General features: G+C 40.9%; 1 protein-coding gene across 1 annotated transcript in view; it reads left to right on the forward strand.

The window, feature by feature from the left end:
* The window catches only part of TMC1 (transmembrane channel like 1), a 105,890-nt gene that overhangs the window by 19,000 nt on the left and 72,843 nt on the right, over nt 1-14,047 (forward strand). Inside the window, exon 4 of the mRNA XM_025204454.1 lies at nt 3,888-4,028. Coding sequence (XP_025060239.1) covers nt 3,888-4,028 — 141 coding nt within the window. The remainder of the gene's footprint in view (nt 1-3,887; nt 4,029-14,047) is intronic.

Genomic DNA, 14,047 nt, shown 5'->3' on the forward strand with positions numbered 1-14,047 from the left:
TTGCTGAGCCTGTCCAGGTCAGCCTGGATCACCCTCCTGTCCTCAGGTGTGGATGATTTGCCCCAAAGTTTGGTGTCATCGGTGAACTTGGCCAGTCCGCTTCTGACTCCAATGTCCACATCATTAATGAAGATGTTGAACAATATGGGTCCAAGGCCAGAGCCTTGGGGGACCCCACTGGTCACAGGGCACCATGACAATTAACTTCCATCAATTACCACCTTCTGGGTCCAACCACGGAGCCAATTTCCCAGCCAGCGGATTGTGGTGGACCCAAGGCGACAATTGGCCTGTTTTGCCAAGAGATGATCATGGGATACCAGATCAAAGGCTTTTTTGAAGTCAAGATATATGACATCAATCTCTTCTCCCTTGTCCAGGTGATAGGTCACCTGGTCGTAGAGGAAAATGAGATTGGTCAAGCAAGACCTACCTGCAACAAACCCATGCTGGCTATCCCTAATGATGCTGGTGTCGGCCTGTCCATTAAGGATGGCCTCTTTAATAAACTTTTCTAAGACCTTCCCCAGGATAGAGGTCAGACTGATGGGCCTATAGTTTGCTGGATCCACTTTCCTCCCTTTCTTGAAGATAGGCACCACATTGGCCTTCTTTCAGTCTTCGGGCACTACACCAGAGCACCAGGAGTTCTCAAAGATTCGTGTCAGAGGCTGGGCTATGATGCTCGCCAGCTCCTTGAGTACCTTGGGGTGTAAACTGTCAGGGCCAGCTGACTTGAAGGTGTCCAGCCTCTCAAGGTGTTCCTTCATGAGGTCAGCATTGATGGGGGGCAGGGAATCTCCCTCACCCGGACCTCCCTGTCCCATAGTGGGCATGGGAGTCCCATCGGACTGATGAAAGACCGACGCAAAGTACCCATTTAATAGGTTGGCTTTTTCCTGGATGTCTGGATGACCGTGGAATGTGCCTTTGGCCATCTGAAAGCATGGTGGAGGTCACTAAGCTACAGGCTCAAGATGGAGCCAGAAAATATTATGGCGTTCATTATGGCAGCCTGCATGCTTCACGGTATTTGCGAGACTAGAGGGGAGGTGTTCAGTGAGTCCTGGTCTAAGGAAGTGCGGGAGGCAGTGGCCAGACAGAGATGTGGGCAGGCAGGTCATTGTGCCCCCTATGATTAGTATGCAAATGCTGGTCAGGAACCCATTGTATGGAATTGCCTAGCTGCACACATTCTGGCTGCTGTAGATGGAGAGGGTGCTCTGTAGGCCACTGAACAATCAGTGCTGAATGCTAAACCATTCTGCAGTTACCTTTAAGTGTTTCTATAAATAAATAAAAAAAAAAATCATTGCAACACTTCTGTCTGTCTCATAAGTACATTGTCTCTAGTTCTGGGGGGGGCAGGCTGTGGGTATGGGGGAGCTAGAGAGGGCTGAATTCTACAGGTTTTCCTTTGCTTTGTATGTATGAAGGGGGTGTGTGGAATGTGGCAAGGACATTAAAATGCATTACCAACCATTGGTTACATTAACTTGATGCCTAATATGCATGTGAAGAAATAAGAAATTCATGGGGTGCTGATTTGTGCACATATTATAAGCACTTGGAGAATTTCAGTGCCCTGTTCAGAGAGAGGGGAGGTGATAATGAAGCAGCTCTCTGCTCCTGTCTCCTGGGAGGGGGCAGGGTCTCTGGTTAGCCTGTGGGGAGGGCGGGGTGAGCTTGGATGGTTATGATGTGGATTTGAATTTGGCAGGCAGAGCATGGGGGACAGCCTGAGGAAACTGGGATTTGGAGGGCTATGGGAACCAAAACCCTAACAGAGACATGGGGAGCAGTGTCTGGGAATGGAAGGGAAACATTGAATGAAACAATGACCCCCAACAGTGAAGAAATGTGAATGCAGGAATGTGGATGCAGAAGTCGGGGGGAGGGCCTGGTGTTTTCCGGGATTGAGACCCCCTATAAAATAATGCAGGGAGTGCATTATCACAGTTCTAATTAGCATACCACAACACTCCAATATGCATATGAAAAGATATAGAAGAAATTCGTGGGGTGCAGATTTATGCACATATTATAAGTGCTCGGTGAATTATAGTCCCCTATTCGTAGGGGTAGTTGTTTGAGTGAAATAAAAACAAAAAGGTGGATTTACACACAAAATAAAGTTTACTTGATGACATAGAAGCAGGAAAATAAAAAATAAGATAAAAATAAAAATAAAGATAGACTGAAAAGAATAAGAATAAAATAAGAAAAAAATTAAAAATATTGGTGCAAACAGCATTTCAATTTAGGGGGCATAGAATGCAACCCTGAAGGATTAAACCCCTGTCATGTGTACAATGGCCCCCAGTCTCCAGACTGACCATAACCTACAGCAAATATACTTGCTGCAAAATACTTGCAAATGACAACACCTGCAGTGGGTAACCTGTACTGTTATTTTGTTTAAATCAGTGATGTCCAATTTGCTGCCCGTGAGGGATTAATTTGCAGACTGTGGGCTTCCACTGGGGTGCTGCTTCCCCATGGTCTGGCTGCTGCTGTTGGGGTCTCTGGGGCTCCCCTCCCTCTTCCAGTTTCTGCTTCCTGTCCCTGGATGTGGGGTAGCCTGCAGGGCCCAGGGAGCCTGTGTCTCTGGGGGAAAGGGGGTTGGAGATAGTTTAGGACCTGCATTGTGGTCTGGCTGGGGGTGGTCAGCTCCTGGCTGCTCCCAAGTTAAACAGCACAAGTGTAAAGCTAAGGGTTCCTGTATATCCAGATTGTAGTAGTATTGTTCTATTTAGTTAGTTGTTATATTCAGGTAGTATGAAAAAAGGAGGATGTGTTTGATAATATATTTTTTGGACCAACACCTATAGTTGGAGGAGATGATAGACAAGCTTTGGGGCACAAAGTGGCCATTCCTGATTGTCTAATAGTGTGAGGATTCTGAACCTGTACATCTTGAAAAATCAGTTTTTCACGCAAAATGTCCAAAATGTCACATGAAAAGGTGGTTTCAGAATAGTCTGACCACATTTAATAAGGAATTAGAAATCAAGTGCCTTCCAGTTTGGGGTTTTCTTAGGAACTATAGTCAGAGAGAAGGCTCAAATTGAGAGAGTAGAGTACAATAACTTCTTTCCCCAAAATCAGAGAAATTCAGATTGAGGCAGATTTGAGGTCCTGTATTTTATTCCCCCTATATAAAATAGCTAAAAAGTAAAATGTCATATACTTTGGTTTCTGTATTTATAATAATTTGTATGATGGTTATTATTAAATGTAGTGTTTGATAAAGTCAAAGAGCTGTCTATCCAGAATGATGTAATCCAAAATCCCAGGTGGAGTTCTGGATGACCAATAAACTGAAGAATACCGGGAAACAAGGGATCTCTCAAAACTGTGGTTTGAAAACAAAAATAGAAGCACTGATTGTGTTTTATACACTGTTTTTAATAGAACCCACTGCTTATGAACTATTTCAAGTTAGGTATCCTCAGAGGAAACTTTACACATAACAGATTGAATTACCTTTGAGGAACAGATATATTGTTCTCTCAGACCTGATCCAAAGTCTACTGAATTCAAAAGAAAAGTTCCTACTGGCTTCGATGAGCTTTGGGTCAGTTTGTGTATCTCAGTTTTTGTTAAAGTGCTGTTCAGTTTCAGTACCGGAGGTTTGAATGCTTAATTTCTGTCTATGGGTTGTAGAAATTCAAATTCAGAGTTACAGTTACAAGATACCAGAACCAGAAGTGTGACAGTAGCTCAGGTACGCAAAGCCTAGATAGCTTTAAGTACTGTTGATCAGTTTATTTAGTGTTTTAATTTAAAACATTAACAAACAGTTATAGGAAATTCCCACTTCACTGAAAACTCCTATCAATCCTGGTTTTACGTTACAATATTTTTCTTTTCTCTTTTGTATGAAGCTCTGACTCTGACTCTGAAGAAGAGCCAATTACAGAGGAAGAACTGGCCAAACTGAAGGAAGAAGTAGAAGAGAAAAAGAAACTAATTGCCACATTACGAAACAAACCATGGAAGATGAAAAAGAAATTAGCTGTCTTGAAGTATGGTCTCATTTCCTTATGAAATAATTGTTGGTCTGATACCTGCATGGCATTGTCCTTTCTTGAGCTTTTTTCTCTCTCAACTTTTGACTTATTTTTTTTTCTATATCTATGGACTTATTCAATTTTAAGCAGATTCAAGTCCACCTCATTTTCACTCTGAAAGCTCATTCCTTTCAGAGTGAAAGGATGTGCTGTTGTGGATCAGTATTAATTTATCTATAGATACTTGGGGTCAAAACATGGAGGGTCTTTCTGACCATGGTTTCCCCCCACATCAACTGGTAAAATTACTTTTGCCTTAGTACTGCCCAGGATGCTCTCTTGCCTGTATTCTTAGCAAATATTTCAAGATTAATGGGGAAAACACTTTTTCTCTTAGGGTTTTGGGAAAATGAATAATATAATAATTGAATTTGTGAAAAAAAAAAAAAAACTTTAGGAAGGTTGGCTCGGCATTTTATATATTTTCTGGTATGTCACAGGCAAATCCTGCCTTTTGCTTTAGTGAATGCTTCACTTCCATTTTAACTAAAGTAAAAAGTGAATTTTTTTTTTTATGTCTACAGTGCCTATTAACATTATTTGCCTGTTATGTCCCTGGTTAGATTTTAGAGTTTTCAGTTTAGCTAATGCTTTTCAAAAGTCCGTTCTGCCTGACCTTCTACTATGTAGATTTGAACTCTTCTGTCTGATTTGCATTTAGTGATGATGTCAATTTTCTGCAAAGTGATTCATTTAGTATGGTACACAATTTTACTTAAAATTTAATTAATTTAATCACAATTCTAGATTTAAATGAAGTTTAAAGTTAATAACTACATTTCTAAAATCCATGCTGAGAAACTAGGCCACGGGCGGGCAATTATTTTGGGCGGATTGCCACTTACTGAATTTTGGCAAGCCACAGCATGACAGGCATCCAGGGGCAGATAAATATTATTTTTTTAATTTTTTAGGGGCCCTGCAGGCTGAATAGAATGGCCTGGTGGGCCACATCCAGCCCGTGGGCCGCATTTTGCCCACCCCTGGACTAGGCATACATTACATTTTAGGTACTAAAATAACTGTGAGTATATACATATATTCTCTGGGTATTTTGCATAATCACAACAATAGTTTTTTATATGGTTTAGACAGACATGCAGCTCCCTGCTATAACTCATAGCACTTCACAGGATGCACTATGAGTTACAGCAATCCCCAGACACAACAGACATTTTCTGTTGGGTCCTGGGGGTTGTAGGATTCAGCTGCAATTTGGAGCAGCTGTGAGTCTGCCCCTAGCCCCAACCCTCCCCCCTCCAAGCCCCTTCCACCATTCCCTTCTCCCCTTTCCATTTAGACACAAGTTAATGAAAGCACTTTACTTTGGAGTGTTTTCATCTGAACCCTCATGTATCAAGTGTTCAGATTGTTATGTGACTGGGCCTCTTTAAAGCATTCTGCAGCCATGCATGTTTGGTCACAGTTGTAGAGTGCTTTCAGGGCCAGATCAGGGAAAAAATGTCACTTCTGACTGTGCCTATAGGCTTCCACAGCTTTTTTTGAAGTAGGCCTTAAAGTATTTTAATAACTTACTTTCTCCAGAAAAAATCTCTGTGGGAAGTAGAAATGACAGTTCTTCAGAACAGTTTCTTTATAGTGAAATCTATTTTTTATAAACTGAAGATTTATATATGTTACCATGTCTCTATCAAATATGATTCCCAAAATAGTTACCATTTGTATCAGAAAATCCTATTTGAGCTTGCCACTGTTATATATAGAAACTCATGCATAGCACAGCTCAGAAGACCAAAATAAGACAATCAAATAAACAGCCAAAATTTAAAAAAAAACAGAAAAAAAGATTAACTAAGAGCCAGTAAACTGGGTCAGATTTTCAGACATAGGCATAATAAGGCATCTCAATCCACATTTAGCTGACTAGATAGATGTGTAGGAGTTGTTAACCCAGTTATTAGGTACCAAAATACTGATATTTTCTAGAGCTTATTTTCATAAGTGACTTAAAAACTCTGAAATTCATGTCCCATTTACTCCAATAAAAGTGTGGAGCACTGCAGATTTTGAATTCGTTTAACTCTGTACATTTAGGAATCAATCAGTATTGTTTACTGAACAATGTAGCATGGAGACATTTTTATACCAACTTAAAAAGTGCTCATATCAATATAGACCAATTTACTGATTCCTAACGAATAGTTTACAGACAGCATGTTATCTGGAAGCATTTCTAACATCAGTTGTAGACATAGGAAACTAAAAAGCTAAAGCTGACAGAGGAGCATAGGACGTTAAAGGAGAATGAAGCACAATGTTACCTGAAGCATGTTACTTTCCCTGTATTGTTGTTCTCAAGTCCACAATATCTGGGAACCATTGGTTTAAGACTTGTTGGCACTCTATCCAAATTAACTTCAGTTAGCATTAGGTGTTAAAATCAATTAAAATATAAATCCTAAATCTTGATTATCCATTCCTTAGTAGCTATTCCAGAATAATTTTATATGCAAACAAGCCACATGCCTGTATGAGTAAAAACTGAATACCTAAATCCGAACACCCCATTTAAAAATGACTGCTTTGGCTGCTTTTCGTAAGGCTATACCTATGTAAATTTCTTCAGGAATCCAAATTTGAGAATGTTCATCTCAAGATTTTAGTTTCTAGTAATGATTTGCTCCCTCCATTTCTTTACTCTTCTTTGACCAATCATTTGACAATTTGAGTTATGATTGGACATGTGCAATTTATAGAAAATAATTGTTACATAAGGGAAGATGTTAGGGACTCCAGTGTTCTTCAGTTAGGAAAAGCAGATTTTTCCATTCGTGCTCCTCCAATCAATATAGTGTGAGAATATTCCATCATAGCTTTCAAAGCTGTTTCCTTAGTCCATGGCTCAGGGGAGAATTTCCATTCCAGTCTATCCATTCTAAAGATCAGAAAAGGTTTTGACATTTTGAATTTTTGTCCCAATTTGGCCTGGGAAAATGTTTTGAAATCATGAAAAGTTTTGTAGGATGGGAATATCAATTCCTGCCTTGCTCTAATATTATATTGCAAAGAACTTTATTCTATTTTGTAGTGAAGTATGTTTTAAGCTACTCCTTAGCTTTCTTTTGAAAATGTGTGAACTGTAATTTTTTAAAAATGTTGATAGTGCAGATGCAGAACTAGAATCTGCATGGAAAAATTAGGTTACACTTACATTAATGCCTAGCTTAAGTCCACAAGGGACAAACTTCATAGGCTGAAATGCCATTTCTAAAAGCATTGCTTGGGTAACTGACTGTTTTGTGGAAAGTTCCATACCAGCTTTCATTTCTAATTTACTTCCCAGTACCCTGAATTGTGGATTTCACATCAGCTCATCTGGCCTCTCAGTATTGTGTGAATACCAGTATATAGACAAGAGCCATCCATAGATGCTCTCTTTGATAATATGGAGTTTCAAGTTATTAATGTCCAGTCTTCAGACCTTTGAAATTCTGGAAAGAGGCTGGGGAAGGCTACAAATGAAGGATAGGATTGTGTGTATAAACCAGATTAAGTATGTGCATCTCAACCAGCCATATAACAAATAGATGTTCTGGGTTGTGAGCAAGCGCCATTTTGCAATTTGGGAACCTCGTCATATCTGAGGGCAAAATGTCTCCCTCTGAAGAAATGATCTATCCCTTGCCAATTTACCTCCATTGATTCCCTACTCACACAGGCTTTTCTTCTTTAAGGAATAATCTAACCTCTGGTATGTCTAATCACTGATCTCAATTACCTCGCAAAAGGCAATATTCTCTGCACTAAGTGTAACCGAATTAAGGAAGGATGGTGTTTCATGTGATACCATGCTGTTATTCCAAGATGTTTACTTTAGACTTCAGATGAGTTTAGTGCCTTAGAAAGATGTCAGATTAGCCAACAAGGAGAATCCAGTGCTTTGTTAATCATGTGAGAGTTAAACCAAATGCTGTAGGTCTGTAAGATTCTCCACATTGTCAGGCTAGTGCATATTCACTGTGAACTGGAAAGAGGGCCACTAAGTACTGGAAGGGGATCCTAAAGCCTAAAGGGAAAAATTACAAGCTAAACCATCACCTGCTGCATGTCAGTGTAGCTCCAATGAAAAGCACGCCCATTTACCACAGCTGATGATCTGATGCATATATGTTAATCTACCCAGTCCCCTAATTTCCCCAGTTTGTTTCTTGTGTCCTGTGGAGAAAGGAGAGAATGGAATTGGGTAAAAGGGGGCATTTAATAATAGGGTTACTCTATTTGGTTTTGAAATACAGGTCTAATTCTTGTTGCAGGTTATCAATTATATTTTAGTTACATGAAGTGTGCAGTGTAAATCCGTAGGGGCCATAAACATCTGTGTAGTATCTCTCTATTATCGAAACCTCTTATGTTACCATATATTGGGCAGCTCTATAGGGGCACATGGTAGCTTGCCCTGTAATGATAATTCTGTCTTGTTTATTAATCTTTCCACAAACTTAAAACTGCATAAGGCCAGAATGTCACAGGCCATTTGGGGCACTGTGAGTGTATCAATTTAGTTACAGGCTGACTGAGTACTGCAACTGTATCAGCCACTGGGCTGTTTGGTTTGGGATAGAGGAGGTGAAGTTGGGAGGGAAACAATGGCAAGTTTCACTTATAACAGTAAAAATGAATTTTACTAATAACAGCAAAAGATATAGTTTACACGTATAGCAGTTAATAAAAAGGTTAAGTTAATAAACAGACAACATAATAATAAAAGTTAAAAATTGGCGGTGATAATAAAAACAGATAGACAAATCAACAGAGAGTTCCCACTTGGTTAGCAACTTATCGATAGTCCCTCAGTGTCAGGTACACGTCAAGTTGATTCAGCGAAGTCAGGTGTCCCTGATCCATGCTGTTGGAGGAAATACCAGGGAAAATCCCTCAGTCAGGATCTGGTCCTCTCTCACACTGGGAGTAAGAGACCTGGGGGCATGGGACAGCAATGACCATTCTGTTCTGTCCTTCCTGCTGGTCACTTAACGTGCATGCTCTTTTATATCCTGTTTTATGCTAATCTGTTGGTTTTAGAGTCGCTCACAATCTTACCCTATAGCTGTTACCCTATGGGGTTAAAAGGTGTTAGTAATCATTATAATAGGTTACTGCCCAAGCTTGTGTTTACTCAATAAGCAAATCACACCACATCACTTTGGGGTCTGAGATTAGCATATTCCCTCCCAACTTCACCTCCTCAATCCCTAACCAAACAGCCCAGTGGCTGATACAGTTGCAGTACTCAGTCAGCCTGCAACTAAATTGATACACTCACAGTGCTCAGCTGGCCTGTGACACCAGTAAGATTACAGTTTAACAACAAACATATGAAGAAGATGGTAGACCTACATCAAGCATTTATTCTTCACAAAGTAGCTTCAAATAAAAAAAAAGAGAGAATCATGAGATAACTTCTGAGAGGATGTAGGAGGGAGGAATCTTGAAACAAATGTAACTCCTATAAAATAGGAAAAAGTGAGAAAATGTTCAAGCTGTTATCAGCATCATGCCACATAAATGAATCCCAGCTACTAGTGTTGGGATTGACAGGCCTTCTACTTGCCTCTGTTGAAATTAATGGCAACACTCATTCTGACTAGTAAGAACAGGACCAGATGTTTCACTACAAACACCTGAGCATTTTTTTAGTGGATGATTTACTAAATCAGATTGGGGTAGAATTAACCAAGGGTGTATACTCTGATTAGACAAGGGTGTATAGTCTTGTGTACTTAAATGATTTTCTGTGTGCTTTTCTCCAGTTGCATTATTAAAGAATCCAGAATAGCCAGAAAAAACAGGTCTGTTATAAATGAATATTCTATAAATGTAGCATGACGAAAATGAAGCAAATCACATATCACATGCTTTTCTTCTCTGTGAGACAAAGGAAGGATTTCCTTTTCTGGTATTATCCTCATACCTTAGTGTGTTTGCACATTGCTACGATGAATTCACTGACAGGCTCTGAACTTAGTTGGGTATTAAATCACACTCTGATTTACTCATTATTGGTGCTAAGTCACTTTTTCAAGTGAACTGCCACTTGGCAACAATTGTGTTGCTGTCAATGTTTAGCCAATCTTTTTAAGACTTGGAGAAGTCCAAGGTATTCAATATTAATAGGACATTTCTTTTTAATGAGTTTTTAGATCTTGGTGACTGAAACCTTCCTGAACTGTTACTGAAAAATGTGAACAATCCACTTGAATCCTATTCATTAGCAGTAACCTCTTAGAGCTGTAATTCATCCTTTGCCTTGCAATGCTGAAGTGCCCTAAGTACCATATATCTAGCACTTTGGAAGCTGCAACCCCATACCAAGGATTAATATTTAACTTGGGTTACTTCAGGACAATAATGCCTGGTCCTATGAAACATGCATTAGTTTCTTGTGTTGGTAATTAGATTAATAAGGTTTCTCTGAATTTAAAGAAGCTTTCACAGTTAGCTAAAGGGTTACCTTGGCCTATCTTGTGATATAGATAATTTACCTATAAACACATGATACCAGTGATTACAAAGCTTGGTTTTGTCTTTCTGTGTTGTCTTTGACACTTCCTCCTCTTAGTGAGGTTGCAGCAATGAGATTGCTGCATATAGAATTCCCCTCCTCCCTTTTCTTAGAGTTTTCCTAAATGTGCAAGAAGGTGCAATTGAAATTGGTGGAGTAATAGGACTTCTTTTCCTTCTAACTTTCTTTAACACAAAGAGGGTGGGTGTGGGCAGAGTCTTCAGTGATATATAAATAAAGGTCTTAGAGTGACCTCTCAAGGTTGAAGACTAAGGTGAGTGTGCGGGCCGGGAGCGACCTGAGCCCTTTTCCGCGCTGCATGCGAGCTGTGGCCAGCAGCCCGGGCACGCCGGGTTGGAGAGGGAAGGCCGTTGAGCTGGAATTAGGCACAGACGCGTATCGGTAGTTTTAAAGATTGTTTACTTACACCGAGATGGCAGTGGTGTAGGCTGGAAAGCTTGATTGAGTTGCGGTTACAGACAGGAAAGAAGAGAGGCGGACGAGAGTTCTAGACTCGTGAACTCTAGCCCAATCTGGCTGAAGGCTCTGAACACGCGAGTCCGTTGTGTCAGCCGAAGAAAGTACTTATCCGGAAGAGCTCTGAATAAACTCACACGAAGTTTGCTAGGCTCTGTGGGTCCTTCTGCTCACTCATCCACACGAAGTTTGCTAGGCTCCGTGGGTCCAGTTCTTTTGCACGCGGGAGGGATACGTCTAGGAATCTATCGGCGACAGGGAGAGGCTAGAGGCTGATCAGACCTCTGTTGCCTGCTTGAAATGCACTGGGTCCGTAAGGATCCGCAGCGCTTAGAGATCTTCACTCAGCGTGAAGTCTCCTCCTCCCTTCTTCGTGGAGTCCTCCAACTTGGGCGGAAACCACTCAAGCCTCTTATACGGCTAGCAAGCCAATCACTAGCCGCCACGTGTGAATAATTTAGCACTGGCCAATAATGGGACTCGAATTAGCATACAAATGGCGGGAACTCTTTGCAACGAGCATTTCTGTGCTGCAACAAAGAAATGCACCCTGCAAAGAAAGCTTCAAATTGGCGGGAAATTCTCCCTTGCACCGGGGTTCTCTTTTGCAGCAGAAAACTCCACCGTGCAAGGAAGCTGTAATTTAGCGGGGCCAATTTAGCAGTGCCGAAGCACACAAAAACAAAAATCACACCCTTTGGGTTGTGACAGTGAGTAGGATTTCATAATATATTTTGCACATGATAATGTGATTCATACACAAATATGTACAAGACAGGGCTGGATTTCCTGGATGGATTTCCCTAGTTTTCATGAATTTTTCAGAGCCATGGCACAGAAATTTTAGGAAGCAAAAGAGAAAAAAAATCCCCCTGACCTGAACATCACCGAGAGCCATATTCTGTATCACAGGAGGCTAAATTAGAAGTAACCCACTTTAACTCCATGAATATGTCCTGATATAAAACTACTATAGAGTGAGTCTCTGAGGGAGTCTCTGAGGGATAAGGCATAAGCAAGAGGAAGAAGAAAGCACTTTGTGGTAGCTGTCTGATGACTGCAGCATCATCTGGGATTTAGGCTTTCCTTATTAGTTCCTTGCATATAACTGCACACACATTAGTTTCTTGCATATAACTGCCTCATTACCCACAGGCCCACTTTCATGCTGTGCTCCAGCACTAGATTTGCTTTTCATGTATTTTGTTCAAATCTCCAGTGAGAATTTTTCATGGAACCAAATTATTATTGAAATTTGCACTTAACTATCAATTAAATAAGGTCTTTAAATTAATCATGCAAATATTCAGGGATGGTACTAATGTCTGGGCTGCCACATAGCACATAATAGCTTCTCTCTAGGTTTGCATGCATCAGGGTCCCTTTTATGAGGGTGCTATTCATTTGGTTTTCTAAGGCTGCAGTAAGTATAAAAAAAACTCTTTAAAAATCAGCTATAACCAAAAATTTGCTGTACACCAAAGGGGAAGGCATCAAATATGACTTTTTGACACATAAAATAGATTTTCACTTTAATCCAGGTAGCGAATAGTAATACATTTCTTTCGTCACATAGTAGGGCTGCATTTCATGACTTTCCTTTTATTTGCTGTGCAAGAAGTGTGGAGCTTCTGAGTACTCCTTTAATAGTAATGGTGAGTTATAAATATCATATTTAGGTTCCTCAGTAGTTGCAGTAGTAGATAGTTGATGACAACCAGATACTTCAGTACTAAACATGCTGTGGAGCCTTAGTAAAGTGCAGGCCACACTGTAAGTAGTTTGTAACTAGAGTGGAAATGTTCAATAAAAAGCTGCAATGTATCTAAAAAGAACAGCAATCAGCTGTAGTAAATAAAGTTTAGCGTGCTCTGAGCTCACTAGGGACCAATTTTTACAAATCACATGCCCATCTATAAGTAAACAGATATGAAATCATTAGGGCTGTGAGAAACAGCTATGTGTCAATTTGGTTTTAGATTCGGCCATTTTGGAGGGACATTTTCATTTTGGTGTTTTGGATCACTGTTCCATTTCGATTTGGCCAAATCTGTTTTGGAGTTTTGTTGCTGTTTTGGTGACTGGCCATAGGCGATAATGGGGAATCATTAAAATGCTCATGACTTTGTCATTTCTGGCCTGGCTCAGATGAAAATTGCACAGATGGTAGCCCCTTCTAAGGTCATGAAGCCTGCCATGTTTCAAGGAGATAGATGCGGGGGGTTCTGTGAAACTGCATCTGAGTCTCCTGAAAGCAAAATCCATGTCACTTGTGTATGTGTGTAGGTGGAGGGGGATGAAACTAGCAGGGATGGTAGCCTGTAACAGGGGCCCTTCCTGGTGTCAGTTAGATCTCCATCCACCCACCTGTTTCTGGGCCAACCACCTGCCCCTTTTTCTCCTGCCATGCCTTGATGGAAAATCAATTCAGATGTTACACATGTTCAGATGTCAAGTGGGAAGCTCTCCATTTAGGCCCCTGATGTCTAGGGGTGACATCCATTCCACAGCTCCATACCTTCCCTCCACTGCAGCCCATGCCTCGTAGACGGACAAGCTAAGCTCAGCTCCACTGCAGCCAGCAAGCCTCAGGCCTCTCAAAGATCTTACAGGTCTGGGCTTTCCCTAGCCAGGACTGTGTATGCATGTGGTGGCTAGAGGTTATAAGATGCCTCCTACCCACCTTTCACCAGGCAGGTTTGCGGTCCTGGCATTTCTTGGGGGCTGCCATGGTCCCAGCAGTCCCACCAGGCCTCCTGACCCTAGCAGGGTGCAGTTTTAGGTCATGCCCAGGATCTGGGATCTCTTCTTTCCCCATAGCCCCAGCTCATACCTCCAAGTTTGTCCTGGCATGGGAGCTCAGCAGGGAGATATTCTTTCCCTGCTGGATAGTGATACAATGAGTGCTGCCTCCAGCTCTGAGAGTGAGGCATTAAATGGTTTTAGAAAAGAATAAAAAAAGGAAATTGGTGCA

The sequence above is a fragment of the Alligator sinensis genome, unplaced genomic scaffold, assembly GCF_000455745.1.
Source record: "Alligator sinensis unplaced genomic scaffold, ASM45574v1 scaffold308_2, whole genome shotgun sequence".
NCBI classification, from domain to species: Eukaryota; Metazoa; Chordata; order Crocodylia; family Alligatoridae; genus Alligator; species Alligator sinensis.